This window comes from Anomaloglossus baeobatrachus, chromosome 3, assembly GCF_048569485.1.
Source record: "Anomaloglossus baeobatrachus isolate aAnoBae1 chromosome 3, aAnoBae1.hap1, whole genome shotgun sequence".
NCBI classification, from domain to species: domain Eukaryota; kingdom Metazoa; phylum Chordata; class Amphibia; order Anura; family Aromobatidae; genus Anomaloglossus; species Anomaloglossus baeobatrachus.
Window position 1 is genome coordinate 598,117,252 of NC_134355.1, and position 18,763 is coordinate 598,136,014.

General features: G+C 44.5%; 1 protein-coding gene across 3 annotated transcripts in view; it reads left to right on the forward strand.

Annotated features, from left to right (window-relative positions):
- LOC142296918 (ephrin type-A receptor 3-like) overlaps positions 1-18,763 on the forward strand; it is a 448,562-nt gene that overhangs the window by 114,004 nt on the left and 315,795 nt on the right. For 2 of the 3 annotated variants that reach the window (XM_075341041.1, XM_075341040.1), the window contains exon 2: positions 11,644-11,691. The exons of the other annotated variant lie outside the window; for it this stretch is intronic. In XM_075341041.1, coding sequence (XP_075197156.1) covers positions 11,644-11,691 — 48 coding nt within the window. The remainder of the gene's footprint in view (positions 1-11,643; positions 11,692-18,763) is intronic. 3 annotated transcript variants of the gene reach the window in all.

Here is an 18,763-nt window from a genome sequence, read left to right on the forward strand (position 1 = left end):
CCAGGGCAGTCCAAAATTGTGAGGTTCACCAATGCCCCTGCATACAGACGTGCATGAGGGCCTGTAAACCTGAAGTGCCCATTGTAAGGAAGTGGGTCTATTGTAGTATAGCCCTTTGCCAGGGCAGCCAAAAATTGGGAGGCTCCACGTTGTCCCTGGATAGAGACGTGCATGATGGCCTGTAAACCTGAAGTGCCCATTGTAAGGAAGTGGGTCTATTGTAGTATAGCCCTTAGGCAGGGCAGCCAAAAATTGGGAGGCTCCACATTGTCCCTGGATAGAGACGTACATGATGGCCTGTAAACCTGAAGTGCCCATTGTAAGGAAGTGGGTCTATTGTAGTATAGCCCTTAGGCAGGGCAGCCAAAAATTGGGAGGCTCCACATTGTCCCTGGATAGAGACGTGCATGATGGCCTATAAACCTGAAGTGCCCATTGTAAGGAAGTGGGTCTATTTTAGTATAGCCCTTTGCCAGGGCAGCCAAAAATTGGGAGGCTCCACGTTGTCCCTGGATAGAGACGTGCATGATGGCCTGTAAACCTGAAGTGCCCATTGTAAGGAAGTGGGTCTATTGTAGTATAGCCCTTAGGCAGGGCAGCCAAAAATTGGGAGGCTCCACATTGTCCCTGGATAGAGACGTACATGATGGCCTGTAAACCTGAAGTGCCCATTGTAAGGAAGTGGGTCTATTGTAGTATAGCCCTTAGGCAGGGCAGCCAAAAATTGGGAGGCTCCACATTGTCCCTGGATAGAGACGTGCATGATGGCCTGTAAACCTGAAGTGCCCATTGTAAGGAAGTGGGTCTATTGTAGTATAGCCCTTAGGCAGGGCAGCCAAAAATTGGGAGGCTCCACATTGTCCCTGGATAGAGACGTGCATGATGGCCTGTAAACCTGAAGTGCCCATTGTAAGGAAGTGGGTCTATTTTAGTATAGCCCTTTGCCAGGGCAGCCAAAAATTGGGAGGCTCCACGTTGTCCCTGGATAGAGACGTGCATGATGGCCTGTAAACCTGAAGTGCCCATTGTAAGGAAGTGGGTCTATTGTAGTATAGCCCTTAGGCAGGGCAGCCAAAAATTGGGAGGCTCCACATTGTCCCTGGATAGAGACGTACATGATGGCCTGTAAACCTGAAGTGCCCATTGTAAGGAAGTGGGTCTATTGTAGTATAGCCCTTAGGCAGGGCAGCCAAAAATTGGGAGGCTCCACATTGTCCCTGGATAGAGACGTGCATGATGGCCTGTAAACCTGAAGTGCCCATTGTAAGGAAGTGGGTCTATTGTAGTATAGCCCTTAGGCAGGGCAGCCAAAAATTGGGAGGCTCCACGTTGTCCCTGGGTAGAGACGTGCATGAGGGCCTCAAAACATTAAGTGTCCATTGTCAGGAAGTGGGTGTATTATAGTATAGCCCTTAGGCAGGGCAGCCAAAAATTGGGAGGCTCCACATTGTCCCTGGGTAGAGACGTGCATGAGGGCCTCAAAACATTAAGTGTCCATTGTCAGGAAGTGGGTGTATTATAGTATAGCCCTTAGGCAGAGCAGCCAAAAATTGGGAGGCTCCACGTTGTCCCTGGGTAGAGACGTGCATGAGGGCCTCAAAACATTAAGTGTCCATTGTCAGGAAGTGGGTGTATTATAGTATAGCCCTTAGGCAGGGCAGCCAAAAATTGGGAGGCTCCACGTTGTCCCTGGGTAGAGACGTGCATGAGGGCCTCAAAACATTAAGTGTCCATTGTCAGGAAGTGGGTGTATTATAGTATAGCCCTTAGGCAGGGCAGCCAAAAATTGGGAGGCTCCACGTTGTCCCTGGGTAGAGACGTGCATGAGGGCCTCAAAACATTAAGTGTCCATTGTCAGGAAGTGGGTGTATTATAGTATAGCCCTTAGGCAGGGCAGCCAAAAATTGGGAGGCTCCACGTTGTCCCTGGGTAGAGACGTGCATGAGGGCCTCAAAACATTAAGTGTCCATTGTCAGGAAGTGGGTGTATTATAGTATAGCCCTTAGGCAGGGCAGCCAAAAATTTGGAGGCTCCACGTTGTCCCTGGGTAGAGACGTGCATGAGGGCCTCAAAACATTGTTCCCATTGCAAAGGAGCGGGTCTCCTGTCGTTGTAATGTCCATTCTGCAAAGAATGGGCGAAAAAATTTACCACTGGGGGTATACCTGAAACAAAGGCCTAAGTATTGCAATTTGTAACGGTCATCATCATGGTGGCGCATGAGGAGAAGGAGGAGCAGTCCAGCGATTATCCAAAGTCCAGAAGTGTGTACCCATGGGTGAGTGGAGGTACATGGCAAACTTTAAATTCCGCTCTCATTTGCTGGTGGTGTGGTGAAGTCTGGCCCAATCCAACCCTTGTTCATCTTGATCAGAGTCAGCCTGTCAGCATTTTCAGTTGACAGGCGGGTGCGTTTATCTGTAATGATTCCACCTGCGGCACTAAAAACACGCTCTGACAAAACGCTAGCAGCAGGGCAGGCCAGGACTTCCAAGGCGTAGAGAGCCAATTCATGCCACGTGTCCAGCTTGGATACCCAATAATTGTAAGGCACAGAGGAATGTCGGAGTACAGTTGTTCGATCTGCAAGGTACTCCTTCAGCATCTGGGCAAACTTAGGATTTCTTGTGGCACTACCCCGCACCTCAGGGGCTGTGGTACGTGAGGGGCTGAGAAAACTGTCCCACATCTTAAAGACTGTTCCCCTACCTCTGGCGGATTGGACTTGTGCCTCTCTCGGCTGTACGCCTCGGTTGTCCACTGATTCCTGACCTATGCCGCTAGCGTTTTGTGAGGGGAATGCTTTGCCTACTTCCGTGACTATGGCCTTCCGGAACTGCTGCATTTTGGTTGACCTCTCCTCCACGGGAATAAGAGACAAAAAGTTCTCCTTGTAGCGTGGGTCTAACAGTGTTACCAACCAGTAATGATTGTCGGCCAAGATGTTCTTAACGCGAGGGTCACGAGACAGGCAGCTTACCATAAAGTCAGCCATGTGCGCCAGACTCTTAACAGCCAGGACTTCAGTAGCCTGACCAACAAGATGACTGACCATGCTGTCCTCCTCCTCCTCCTCCTCCTCCTCCTCCTCATCTACCCTGTCCTCTGGCCAGCCACGCTGAACCGAGGATATGACTGGTGTGCATGTCATATCCTCAATTTGGCCGGAGAGTTGCTCCATGTCTTCATCCTCCTCCTCGTCATAGTCCTCCACTGCACGTTGTGATGAGACGAGGCTGGGCTGTGCGTTATCACCCACACCCACTACTGTTTCTTGCTGCAACTCATCGCGCTCCGCCTGCAATGCATCATGTTTGTTTTTCAGCAGAGACCGTTTTAGAAGGCAGAGTAGCGGTATGGTGACGCTAATAATGGCGTCATCACCACTCACCATCTTGGTGGAGTCCTCAAAGTTTTGGAGGATGGTACATAGGTCTGACATCCATCTCCACTCCTCAGGTGTTATGTGTGGAGTTTGACCCATTTCCCGACGGCTTAGGTGATGCAGGTACTCAACAACTGCCCTCTTCTGCTCACATATCCTGACCAACATGTGCAGAGTTGAATTCCAACGCGTGGGGACATCACACACCAGTCTGTGAGCCGGAAGATGCAAACGGCGCTGAAAGCCGGCAAGGCCGGCTGAAGCAGTAGGTGACTTTCGAAAATGTGCAGACAGGCGGCGAACTTTTACCAGCAGATCAGACAGCTCTGGGTATGACTTTAGAAACCGCTGAACCACGAGGTTGAGCACATGGGCCACGCATGGAACATGTGTCAGCTGGCCTCGCCTCAAAGCCGCCACCAGGTTCCGGCCATTGTCACACATGACCTTTCCTGGCTTTAGGTTCAGAGGTGTGAGCCAGTGATCTGCCTGCTGTTTCAGAGCTGTCCACAGCTCTTCTGCATTGTGGGGTTTGTCACCTATGCAGATTAGCTTCAGCACAGCCTGTTGCCGCTTCGCCGAGGCAGTGCTGCAGTGCTTCCAGCTTGTGACTGGTGTGGAGGGTACAGTGGATGAGGATGCGCAGGAGGAGGAGGAGGCTGAAGAGCATGACATTCCGGAGCTGTAGAGTGTGGGTGAAACACTGACTGAGGTAGGGCCTGCAAACCTTGGTGTGGGAAGGACGTGTTCCGTCCCTCGCTCAGACTGGGTCCCAGCTTCCACAATATTAACCCAGTGTGCCGTCAACGAGATGTAGCGGCCTTGCCCACAAGCACTTGTCCACGTGTCTGTGGTTAGGTGGACCTTGGGTGAAACAGCGTTGTTCAGGGCACGTGTGATGTTTTGTGACACGTGGTTATGCAACGCGGGGACGGCACACCGGGAGAAATAGTGGCGGCTGGGGACCGAGTAACGTGGGACAGCTGCCGCCATCAGGTCACGGAATGCTTCTGTCTCCACCAGCCTAAAAGGCAACATTTCCAGCGCAAGCAGTCGCGAAATGTTAGCATTTAGAACTGTGGCATGTGGGGTGTTGGCAGTGTATTTGCGCCTGCGTTCAAAGGTTTGCTGAATGGATAACTGAACGCTGCGCTGGGACAAGGACGTGCTTGATGATGGTGTTCTTTCTGCGTAGGCAACTGCAGGTGCAGGAGTGGAGGAGGCTTGTTCGCAGGCAGCATGGACAGGGGATTGGCTCGCATGCACAACCAGCGAAGACGTAGCAGTGACATCAGCAAGCACTGCTCCTCGACTCTGTTGTACTTCCCACAAAGTCGGGTGCTTGGCTGACATGTGCCTGATCATGCTGGTGGTGGTCAGGCTGCTAGTTTTGGTACCCCTGCTGATGCTGGCACGGCAGGTGTTGCAAATGGCCTTTTTTGAATCATCTGGATCCAACTTAAAAAACTGCCAGACTCGGGAAGACCTAACATTTGTACAGGCACCTTGTGTCGTCGTGTTGTTCCGGGGAACGGTTGCCTGACTTCTGCCTGGGGCCACCACCCTGCTTCTTACTGCCTGTTGTGATGCTACGCCTCCCTCCCCCTGTGCACTGCTGTCCTCGCTCTGCATATCCTCCTGCCAGGTTGGGTCAGTTACTGGATCATCCACCACGTCGTCTTCCTCTTCCGCACCCTGCTCCTCCTCCTGACTTGCTGACAATTGTGTCTCATCATCGTCCACCACTTGTTGAGACACGTTGCCAACTTCGTGAGAACGTGGCTGCTCAAATATTTGGCCATCTGTACAGACGATCTCCTCATGACCCACTTCAATATGAGCTGGCGAGAGGCCAGAATGTGTGAATGGAAACGTGAACAGCTCTTCCGAGTGTCCAAGTGTGGGATCATTAATGTCCGAGGAGGACGTGTACTCAGCCTGGTGGTAGGAAGGAGGATCAGGTTCAGAAATGTGCGGTGCAGTATCACGGCTACTGACACTTGACCGTGTGGAAGACAGAGTGTTTGTGGTGGTGCCAATCTGACTGGAAGCATTATCTGCTATCCAACTAACAACCTGTTGACACTGGTCTTGGTTCAAGAGCGGTGTACTGCTGCGGTCCCCAAGAATTTGGGACAGGACGTGCGAGCGACTAGATGTGGCCCTTTGTTGTGGCGAAATTAGAGCTTGCCCACGACCTCGGCCTCTGCCTGCACCACCATCACGTCCACTTCCTTGTTCCTTGCCAATGCCCTTGCGCATTTTGCAATGCTGTGCACTGCTGACGTGTATATTCACTACTTGTGCGTTATATCAAAGTTTCTGGAAATTGCACACAAGTGCACCTGTACGCTGCCACCAACAGGCACACACGTGCGGTTTTAAAAACCAAGCACGGACGCAATAAGAACCTAACAGGTTTTTTTGGGGAGCGACAATTACAGACAAGTCAGACACTATCTGGACTGTTTTACACTGTGTACACCAGCCCCAGATATGATGAAGGCTGGTATACGGTCACCACTACCCTGCCTGCCTGCCTGTATACTGGTACAATAGTCCTGACAAGGACTCTTTTGGTCACTAGCCTGTATTCAGACCTGGCTATACCCTGCCTGTATATAGCAACAATAGTCCTGAGAAGGACTCTGCTACTGTACTCCGACCTGGCTATACCCTGCCTGCCTGTATACAACTAGAATAGTCCTGAGAAGGACTTTTGGTCACACTGTTTGCAGCCCTGCAACTGAAAAAGCTATAAAGGGCCGCAAAGCTTTCCCTGAATCAGCGACACTCTCCCTGCACTGACAGTCTGGATAGCTGTGAGCAGAGCACAGCGCGCCGGCCGATATAAAGGCTCGGTCACGCTGTGCAGGCCGGCCAATCACTGCAATTCCACAACTAACAGGGCTGTGGCATTGCAGTGGTCTGCCAGCCAATCCCTGCATGAGGGCTGGCTCTCAAAAGAGCGCCAACATGCAGAAATGAAGACCACGAGTACAGCACGAGTATCGCGAGATTACTCGGTCCCCGCCGAGCAGCCCGAGTACAGCGATACTCGTGCGAGTACCGAGTAGTTACAAGCATGCTCGCTCATCACTATTGCTGTCGCATTCCTACCCCTGAAGACACCAATCGCGTTATTTTCTTGTAATGTGAAAACTATACTGTGTCTTTTGTAAATATTGTGTTATGTGAATGGTAATGTACTGTAATAATAATAATAATAATAATAATAAATCTTTATTTCTATAGTGCCAACATATTCCGCAGCGCTTTACAATTCAGGAGGTTCATATACAAACAAATAACAGTTATAGAAAATACAATAATTGGAGTAAGGAAAAAAGACAACCCTGCTCGTGAGAGCTTACAATCTACAATGCGATGGGGGGGGGAACAAGGTACAACTGCTTATTTACAATGACAATCCAGCCATCTCAAGGAAATGGGGGATAGATAATGGCTGCCTGGACCAGTTGGCCAGAACCTTGAGATGCATTTGGGTGCCATGGAGTTTGACGTGGGGTTATGTTCTGAGAAGGCGTGGAGGGACTATGTGAATTTAGTTCGGCTAGGGAGTGTGATAAGCCACCCTTAAAAGATGTGTTTTTAGGCTCAGTAAGCTCAGTAAGTTGTGATTTGTCCTAGCTTCTTGGGGTAGAGCGTTCCAGAAGATTGGTGCAGCTCGGGAGAAGTTTTGAATCCGGGAGTGGGAGGTTCGGATTGGTGGGGATGTTAGTCGAAAGTCTTTTGCAGAGCGAAGAGAATGGGTGGGGTGATAGACAGAGAGGAGGGTGGAGATGTAGGGGGGTTGCCGCATTGTGGAGAGCTTTGTGGGTGAGAACAAGCAGTTTGAATTGGATCCTGTGATATATGGGCAGCCAGTGCAATGACTGACACAGAACGTAGGCATCTGAGTAGCGGTTAGCCAGGTATATGACCCTGGCTGCTGCATTAAGGATGGACTGTAGAGGAGAGAGTCTAGATAGGGGGAGACCAATTAATAGAGAGTTACAGTAGTCGAGGCGGGAGTGGATCAGGGCCACGGTGAGGGTTTTTGTCCTTTCCATTATGAGAAACAGGCGGATTGTAAAGATGTTCTTGAGGTGTAAGTGACAGGATTGGGCAAGAGATTGTATATGGGAGGTGGACAGATCGGTGTCAAATATAACATCCAGACAGCGAGCCTGTTACATAGGAGTTATCGTGGTGCCACACACAGAGAGGGAGATGTTGGGTTTAAGGAGGTTAGAAAGTAGAGGGAATAGAAGAAGTTTAGTTTTGGAAAGGTTACGTTTCAGATAGAGAGAAGACATGACATTGCAAACTGCAGTCAGGCAGTCACTGGTGTTCTGTAGTACAGTGGGGGTTGAGGTCACGGGATGAAGTGTATAATTGTGTGTCATCAGCAAGATGGTACTGGAAGCCAAATCTACTGATGGTCTGTCCAATTGGGGCTGTGTAGAGGGAGAAAAGAAGTGGACCGAGGACTGAACCTTGAGGGACCCCCAACTGTGAGAGGAAGAGAAGAATATGTGGAGCTAGCAAATGATACACTGAATGAGCGGCCAGAAAGATAGGAAGAGAACCAGCAGAACAGTGTCCTTTAGGCCAATTGAATGGAGCATAGAGAGAAGGAGATGATGGTCAACAGTGTCGAAGTCTGCAGAGAGGTCAAGAAGAATAAGCAGAGAGTGGTCACCATTACGTTTTGCTGTCAGTAGGTCATTGGTCACTTTGACGAGGGCAGTTTCTGTTGAGTGTAGGGGGTGGAAGCCAGACTGTAAAGGATCTAGAAGAGAGTGAGAGGAGAGGTAGTGGATGAGGCAGGAATAGACCAGGAGCTCCAAGAGTTTGGAAATGAAGGGGAGATTGGAGACTGGTCAATAGTTGTTTGTTCAAGATGGGTCAAGAATAGGTTTTTTTAATAATGGAGTAATGATATAGTGTTTAAGGGAGGAGGGGAAGATACCAGAAGAGAGAGAGAGATTGAAGATTTTAGCTAGGTAAGTAGTGATGACTGGAGAGAAAGATTGGAGTAGGTGTGAGGGAAAGGGATCAGTAGGGCAAGTGGTAGGACAAGAAGAGGAGAGGAGCCTGGAGACTTCTTCCTCTGTGACTGGGTCAAATGTGGAGAGTGAACCGGACAGGATGTGGGGAGGGATGGGAATCACGATGCTTGATGACTGGGAGCTGATCTCTGTAATGCGATCCTTTGTAATTTAGAAAGTAACCTGGGATATGTAGTGTTAACAGTGCGATGTGTAATGTAAAATATAGTGTATAGTACTAATTTAGTAAGTTGCCAGACTGTAGGGTCAGTAACAGTTGAGTGTTGGGACTAGCCCACAATGGGAGGGGTCAAGTGAAAGGAAAAGTGATGGTTCCTTCTGGAGGAGTCAGTAAAGATCTAGTGAGTGAAAGTGACAGATGTGTAGTCAGTCAGTTGTTCACATACAGTTTGTAGCAACAGAGGAGACAGAAAGGTAGATAACATGAAGCTTGAGAAATGACAGAGACAACGAGCATGAACAGCGTTGAAAAGAGAGACCAATCCTCAGAGTGGCCCCAGACAATAAGTTCTGGAGGACTCTAAAGGCCAAGCCATTTAACCGTCAACGTGCCAGGTTAATCTAAAGTGACATGTGAACGTAGTCGAAGGAAACTGGATGTGGGACTGCGGGAAGGGAGGTTGAGCATCACACTGTGTGCTTTAACGCTGGACTGGGTTACGCTGGGTCTCAGAAGACCAGTAAGATCTGTAGCAACTCAGTGGGAACTTGAACTGTGTCTGATAATACGGTGCAAAACTGGAAGATATGTGTCTGCTTTCTAGAGTGTAATGTTGCTACAGAGAATGAACTGTTGAGTAAGTGTTATTTGAAACGAACTGGTGGTCTCCTTGTGAGCATGGGCCATCATCCGATCTTGGCCAGCCGATGCCCGTGCCAGTATGCGGCCTGCACGTGTTTCACAGCCCACACGACACAAGTCCTCCGAACCAGCCAGAACCAGGTATTTCATGTAGAGTGTCAGGGCGTCCGGAGTTAATCCCTCACGCACGACTACCAACCTGTGCCAATAATGGTATATCACATAAACTCCCAATATAATATAATTTAGTTTGTCGATGTAATGTGAAAACATTTCGAAACGTTCACTGGGTATGAATACTTTTCAAGGCACTATGTCTTGCTGCCTGCTTGAACTAAACATATATGGCCGAGAATGAATGACAGAATACACTGTAACTTCGTCTGCATCATTATAGTCAATGGCCCCAACAGTGCATAAGCCAGAATCCCATTTTGCAGATCAAATGGAGCTACTGAACTTAGGAGCAACGTGACGTGAACATTGCCTAAGGTGTCATACTGTTGTCCTGTAGCTTCCAGGGAAGAATACTATTGAAATATAGCATTCAATAGAACATGACATTATTCTATCGTGTGGAATCTAAGGTGTGTGGAGCTATAGTATGGAAGTCTACATTTTTTTACTTGGCTGTGTGCAGGAGGCTTTATTCTCATCTTATTTGCATTTATCAACTCAACAATATATAAAGCTTGTCTGATTGGGGTAAATTTATAACTTTAAATATATTACACCAAGAAGAAACTATGAGCTAATTGATGAGGTTCATTCATTGTATATCCTCACATATACTGTACCTTGCGTACTACAATACAGTATACAGAAAAAAAAAACTTGTCCTCAAGTACAAAGTCATAGAGGTACTCTGAGTGTTTCAAAAACAATTCATTCTCAGCCATTATTTGTGTGGTGGTGTAAAATCTAAAATGATATACAAAATATATTCTAGTATTAAGCCTGCTTTATACGCTGCAATGTATCTTACAATGTGTCGGCGGGGTCACGTCATAAGTGACGCACATCCGGCATCATAAGGTACATTGCAGTGTGTGACAGGTACGTGCGATTGCGATTGAACGGTAAAACGTTCATCACATACACATCGTACCTTTTTCTAGAATTGCACGTCAGATTGTTCATCGTACCCGGGGTAGCACACATTGCAGTGTGTGACACCCCGGGAACGGTGAACAGATCTTACCTACGTCCTGCGGCTCCTGGCCCACAATGCGGAAGGAAGGAGGTGGGAGGGATGTTTACATCCCGCTCAGCTCCGCCCCTCCGCTTCTATTGGCCAGCTGCTGCGTGACGTCGATGTGACGCCGAACGTCCCTCCCACTCCAGGAAGTGGACGTTCGCCACCCACATCGAGGTCGTATGGAAGGTAAGTATGTGTGACGGGGGTTAATCGTTTGTGTGGCACATTCAACAAATTGAATGTGCCGCACATACGATGGGGGCGTTGCAAATCGCATACGATATCGTATGTAAAATTGCAACGTGTAAAGCAGGCTTAAGTCAATTTCCTCAGTAAGTTGGATCTTATATTATGTAATTAAAACTTTCAATTATTTCTGAGTCAGTGAGTTATAGGTAGGGTAGAATTCGAGAAGACGCTATCCAAGATATTGTAGGGGCACTGAGACCACCAACTAGGCAAGGAGCTAGGATATGGCAGCTGCATGTAACCAAAATCTTGCCAACGGCCACAAAAATTTTGAAGGTAAAGCCTCAGTTTCACCTGCAGATTTCTGATGGCATTGACCACTGCACAGTGGTGGAATTTTCACAACATGAAGCTCTTGCAGCATGGCTTTCAAGTTCTAAACTTTTCGCTAGTTTGCAAATTAAGAACTTTGCAGATAATTGTTAAGGACTGGGCTTACATAAAGTAAAAAAAAAACACAAATACATAATAAATCCACAGCTATATATTAAAAACAAAATATATATTTTGTAGAAGTGTACATTATATAACAGTAAGTCCAGTTTAACATGTTTAACATGACGAGTATAGACCGCTATGCCTGGACCAGCCATGGTTCCCCTGACCCTAACGGAACTACCTTCCAGGAGTACATGAGGCTGTTGAGATTAGGTGAGGAGACCTTGGCTGGGCCCGGACATCGAGGTCCATACTCGGACTATGAATGTCAGATGTATGAAACCAGTTTTGCATGTATGTTCAAAAAAGGCATTGAATAAAGACAATCTTCCAAACTTGCTAGAACCACCTTGACCTCATCTTAGGTCTACAGGTATTGAGTAATTTGTCATCCCCTCTAGGGAATGTATGTCCGAGTCTGAGGTGTCAACAGTATCGTCTTCTCTTACTGACACTTTTTAGGCAAATGACATATCTTTTGTTTTTCTTAATACAGTAATGAAGTCTGATGCACTGCACCCCTGTGTTCTTACATCTTGTTCAGGTGAGAGACACTCATGGAGATACAACATCTCATAGTGGTCATACATCTGTCATAGAGCTCACCACAGTACTGATCAATAATGGTCTACTGGCTTTCTTCATCCATTGTGTCCATGCGCATTGTTCTGTTTACTGCTCAAATCCATTTAATAATTATGTGCAAACTGCGGAATACTGGTCCAGTAATGTCGGTTGTTACAATATACTATGAATGTTTCCATGAGTTCAGAAACTATAGATCCATTACTGGTTTTAATGGGAGCTTATCAGGTCCCTGTCCTGAGCTCAACAGCTATTTACTATCGCATTATGGATGTAGATCTATTATAATAAGGTGTTTGATGCAACTTATTAATGCGGCAATCTTTAAAAATTGCTATCCCGCAGTGTTGCATACTCAAATGATGCAGCACTATTCCAGCATGGAGATTCTTCCTCTGGACCTAGTGCTGAATTGGGTCTAATTATTACTAGTGATGGGCGAATACTAAAATATTCAGTTTCAGATCATTCATCACAAATATTTTGTACTATTCGTGTGTTTGTCATGAATAACAAATCTAATGCATCAATAGGAAATTTGAATAATTTTCCAGTGGAACTTCTCAGGATGTCTGGTGGGGTTGTAAAAATGCTGAAGTGGATGGAAAAGTGCTGAGATTGAATCAGAACAGCATGGGGAAGATGCCTGGATGCATCTCTGAAACACAGGTCGTTTCTGGAAACAATGTTGTCAGAGTATTACGTCACGTTGACGTGTGATCCCCCGCCTATTTGTGATAACTGTGGAGACACGGGGCTCAGTGGGTGCTCTCGTCCACTAAAACCCGCCGCCTTTAGAAAGACAGCGTGGCTCAGGGCTCATCCCAACTGAACGCCGGCCTCCTTAACCGTGGGCGTAACACTACTCAGACAACACAGGGTGAGGGAACCACAATAATTAGACTTTATTAGATCCCCAAACAATTAACGGCACATAACACATAACCAGCAAAACACACAAATGTAACAGGCAACAGAGTCTCACCCTTCCGCTGGCTCACCAGGGATTTAGAATGTCCATGCCTCAGAGGTTCCAAGCTGTCTGAGGTCTGCAAAGTCTGTAACAGGTGACTGTATATAAGAATAAGGCTGCACATCAACTTAGATAATGGTATAATGCCTCAAGCATATGGAAAAATATTGGAATATACAATGAAAAATGCTACTTGCTAATTTGAACATGTGAATAATGAATTGCATACCTGCTATGAATATTAGGAAAAAGGAGATATTTAGCAATCGCATTGATCAATGTAACTGAGCCCCAAAACCTCGTCAAGGTATATCTCTATATTGGGGTCCCTAGCTCTGTGACCCTAACTGTGTGTCATCTCATTGCAATTAAAAACTGCTATGGGTGGAGAGGGGTAACTAAGGACTTTCTTATATAGGAGATGGAAAAAACATGGCCGAAAGGGGCGGAGCTGTGTTCACATTCAGAAAAAAAAAAAAACTACATATAACTGAATAGGATAACTGAAGTGAGCACTAATATATATATATGAGTGCAAGCCAAAAATACATACTATATATAAGAATAAGGCTGCACATCAACTTAGATAATGGTATAATGCCTCAAGCATATGGAAAAATATTGGAATATACAATGAAAAATGCTACTTGCTAATTTGAACATGTGAATAATGAATTGCATACCTGCTATGAATATTAGGAAAAAGGAGATATTTAGCAATCGCATTGATCAATGTAACTGAGCCCCAAAACCTCGTCAAGGTATATCTCTATATTGGGGTCCCTAGCTCTGTGACCCTAACTGTGTGTCATCTCATTGCAATTAAAAACTGCTATGGGTGGAGAGGGGTAACTAAGGACTTTCTTATATAGGAGATGGAAAAAACATGGCCGAAAGGGACGGAGCTGTGTTCACATTCAGAAAAAAAAAAAACTACATATAACTGAATAGGATAACTGAAGTGAGCACTAATATATATATATGAGTGCAAGCCAAAAATACATACTATATATAAGAATAAGGCTGCACATCAACTTAGATAATGGTATAATGCCTCAAGCATATGGAAAAATATTGGAATATACAATGAAAAATGCTACTTGCTAATTTGAACATGTGAATAATGAATTGCATACCTGCTATGAATATTAGGAAAAAGGAGATATTTAGCAATCGCATTGATCAATGTAACTGAGCCCCAAAACCTCGTCAAGGTATATCTCTATATTGGGGTCCCTAGCTCTGTGACCCTAACTGTGTGTCATCTCATTGCAATTAAAAACTGCTATGGGTGGAGAGGGGTAACTAAGGACTTTCTTATATAGGAGATGGAAAAAACATGGCCGAAAGGGGCGGAGCTGTGTTCACATTCAGAAAAAAAAAAAAAAACTACATATAACTGAATAGGATAACTGAAGTGAGCACTAATATATATATATGAGTGCAAGCCAAAAATACATACTATATATAAGAATAAGGCTGCACATCAACTTAGATAATGGTATAATGCCTCAAGCATATGGAAAAATATTGGAATATACAATGAAAAATGCTACTTGCTAATTTGAACATGTGAATAATGAATTGCATACCTGCTATGAATATTAGGAAAAAGGAGATATTTAGCAATCGCATTGATCAATGTAACTGAGCCAAAAAACCTCGTCAAGGTATATCTCTATATTGGGGTCCCTAGCTCTGTGACCCTAACTGTGTGTCATCTCATTGCAATTAAAAACTGCTATGGGTGGAGAGGGGTAACTAAGGACTTTCTTATATAGGAGATGGAAAAAACATGGCCGAAAGGGGCGGAGCTGTGTTCACATTCAGAAAAAAAAAAACTACATATAACTGAATAGGATAACTGAAGTGAGCACTAATATATATATATGAGTGCAAGCCAAAAATACATACTATATATAAGAATAAGGCTGCACATCAACTTAGATAATGGTATAATGCCTCAAGCATATGGAAAAATATTGGAATATACAATGAAAAATGCTACTTGCTAATTTGAACATGTGAATAATGAATTGCATACCTGCTATGAATATTAGGAAAAAGGAGATATTTAGCAATCGCATTGATCAATGTAACTGAGCCCCAAAACCTCGTCAAGGTATATCTCTATATTGGGGTCCCTAGCTCTGTGACCCTAACTGTGTGTCATCTCATTGCAATTAAAAACTGCTATGGGTGGAGAGGGGTAACTAAGGACTTTCCTATATAGGAGATGGAAAAAACATGGCCGAAAGGGGCGGAGCTGTGTTCACATTCAGAAAAAAAAAAACTACATATAACTGAATAGGATAACTGAAGTGAGCACTAATATATATATATGAGTGCAAGCCAAAAATACATACTATATATAAGAATAAGGCTGCACATCAACTTAGATAATGGTATAATGCCTCAAGCATATGGAAAAATATTGGAATATACAATGAAAAATGCTACTTGCTAATTTGAACATGTGAATAATGAATTGCATACCTGCTATGAATATTAGGAAAAAGGAGATATTTAGCAATCGCATTGATCAATGTAACTGAGCCCCAAAACCTCGTCAAGGTATATCTCTATATTGGGGTCCCTAGCTCTGTGACCCTAACTGTGTGTCATCTCATTGCAATTAAAAATGAAAGTCCTTAGTTACCCCTCTCCACCCATAGCAGTTTTTAATTGCAATGAGATGACACACAGTTAGGGTCACAGAGCTAGGGACCCCAATATAGAGATATACCTTGACGAGGTTTTGGGGCTCAGTTACATTGATCAATGCGATTGCTAAATATCTCCTTTTTCCTAATATTCATAGCAGGTATGCAATTCATTATTCACATGTTCAAATTAGCAAGTAGCATTTTTCATTGTATATTCCAATATTTTTCCATATGCTTGAGGCATTATACCATTATCTAAGTTGATGTGCAGCCTTATTCTTATATATAGTATGTATTTTTGGCTTGCACTCATATATATATATTAGTGCTCACTTCAGTTATCCTATTCAGTTATATGTAGTTTTTTTTTTTTTTTCTGAATGTGAACACAGCTCCGCCCCTTTCGGCCATGTTTTTTCCATCTCCTATATAAGAAAGTCCTTAGTTACCCCTCTCCACCCATAGCAGTTTTTAATTGCAATGAGATGACACACAGTTAGGGTCACAGAGCTAGGGACCCCAATATAGAGATATACCTTGACGAGGTTTTGGGGCTCAGTTACATTGATCAATGCGATTGCTAAATATCTCCTTTTTCCTAATATTCATAGCAGGTATGCAATTCATTATTCACATGTTCAAATGAGCAAGTAGCATTTTTCATTGTATATTCCAATATTTTTCCATATGCTTGAGGCATTATACCATTATCTAAGTTGATGTGCAGCCTTATTCTTATATATAGTATGTATTTTTGGCTTGCACTCATATATATATATTAGTGCTCACTTCAGTTATCCTATTCAGTTATATGTAGTTTTTTTTTTTTTTTTTTTTTTTCTGAATGTGAACACAGCTCCGCCCCTTTCGGCCATGTTTTTTCCATCTCCTATATAAGAAAGTCCTTAGTTACCCCTCTCCACCCATAGCAGTTTTTAATTGCAATGAGATGACACACAGTTAGGGTCACAGAGCTAGGGACCCCAATATAGAGATATACCTTGACGAGGTTTTGGGGCTCAGTTACATTGATCAATGCGATTGCTAAATATCTCCTTTTTCCTAATATTCATAGCAGGTATGCAATTCATTATTCACATGTTCAAATTAGCAAGTAGCATTTTTCATTGTATATTCCAATATTTTTCCATATGCTTGAGGCATTATACCATTATCTAAGTTGATGTGCAGCCTTATTCTTATATATAGTATGTATTTTTGGCTTGCACTCATATATATATATTAGTGCTCACTTCAGTTATCCTATTCAGTTATATGTAGTTTTTTTTTTTTTCTGAATGTGAACACAGCTCCGCCCCTTTCGGCCATGTTTTTTCCATCTCCTATATAAGAAAGTCCTTAGTTACCCCTCTCCACCCATAGCAGTTTTTAATTGCAATGAGATGACACACAGTTAGGGTCACAGAGCTAGGGACCCCAATATAGAGATATACCTTGACGAGGTTTTGGGGCTCAGTTACATTGATCAATGCGATTGCTAAATATCTCCTTTTTCCTAATATTCATAGCAGGTATGCAATTCATTATTCACATGTTCAAATTAGCAAGTAGCATTTTTCATTGTATATTCCAATATTTTTCCATATGCTTGAGGCATTATACCATTATCTAAGTTGATGTGCAGCCTTATTCTTATATATAGTATGTATTTTTGGCTTGCACTCATATATATATATTAGTGCTCACTTCAGTTATCCTATTCAGTTATATGTAACAGGTGACTGAACTGTCCCAACCTGAGTGTCCTCCTTAGGTAGTCCTGGTTTGATGTTAAAATCCTGGCAGCCGGAGTCGAAATCCCTAGGCTGTGGATATGGTCTCCAACCAGAACCGGAGCTTCTAGATTGAAGCCATAAGATATCCTGATCCTCTAGTCAGCTCCTGAGAGCTTAGACTGGATCCATCAGCATCCATCAACCTTCATCAACCCTGGTGGCTTAAAGAAGTCCCTTTTATAGCCATAACCTTCCCTTAGGATACATTGCGTCCTCATCGATTGGTTGGACAAGATTGCTTCTCCCATTGGATGAATTTCAAGCTGCATGGATAATGTTCATTTAAATGATGTGCATAGAAACACTCAGTATATCTACATGGAGTCGGCAAGTCACCGACTAGACAATGGCTACTAAGGTAATTACATTATCAATACACAACTACAATACAATGGTTACTGGAAATGTCTGGAGAACAATATGTCTGGCTTTCAGTGGCCAACACAATTACATTGAGTCAACAAGAGTCTTGTAAAAACAATGAGGGACTTCTCCCCCGTCTGTAGACAATCTATCGTGCTGTCTGGCTGGATTGTAAGAAACTTTAACCCATGAGAGTCCATGTCGTCACAATAACCAGCACAGGAAAAGTAGAAAGTGGGCTGCTGCCCCCAGCTGTGTGCTTTATCTTGGCTGGTTATTAAAAAAAGAGGCTCCCTCACTCCATTTTTTTTTAATTATTTAAATAATAATAAAAAACAACATGAGATACTGCCCATTTTTGAGATAGAGCAGACAGCTGGGGACTGGAATACTCAGGCTGAGAGGGCCCATGGTTATTGGGTCCTCCCCAGCCTAACAATAGCAACCCGCAGCTATCTCACAATTGGCACATCCATTAGATGTGCCAAGTGTAGAGCTTTACCCTGCTCATTACGATTGCCCTGGTGCAGTGGTAATCAGGGTAATATATGGGGGTGATATTAGTTGTGATTTGTCAAAAATCACAGCTGACATTAAGCCCTGGTTTGCTAGTGGAGAGGAGTATATGAGACCCCCCCATTAACAACCCTATAAGTAAAAAAAAAAACAACAACTTTATTTTAAATAAAAAACCCACACCCTCTTTTTCTAATTTATTAGCCCCAAAAGCACCCCTGCAGGTCTGATGTAATCCACACGACATCCCACGACGATCCTGGGTGTGCTACATCTGGTGGCCAGGTTGAATGGTGACATTAGAACACATGACTGCTCACCACAGCCTCCAGGACACACTTTTTTGCCTGAGGTCACATCTGGTAGCTCACACGGAGTGTACCATGAGAACCACCAGAGGTGACCTCAGATGAACTAACTGCTGGACTGTTGGATGCGCTGCTGCCATGACACACATTCATACAGTCTGGTACTGAGTTCACCTGAGGTCACTTCTGGCACCCCTACACTGCTCTCTGTATCCCTAAGGCTGCGGTGAGTGGTCACCGCTCACCATGGTCTCTAGATGTAGCAGACTCAGGATCACTGTGTAGCGTCATATGGATTATATTGGACCTGTGGGGATATTTTATTGGGTTAATAAATTGGTGAAAGAGAGTGTGTGTTTTTTTTTCTTTTTACTTACAGGGTTGGTAATGGGAGGGCGTCTCGTAAACA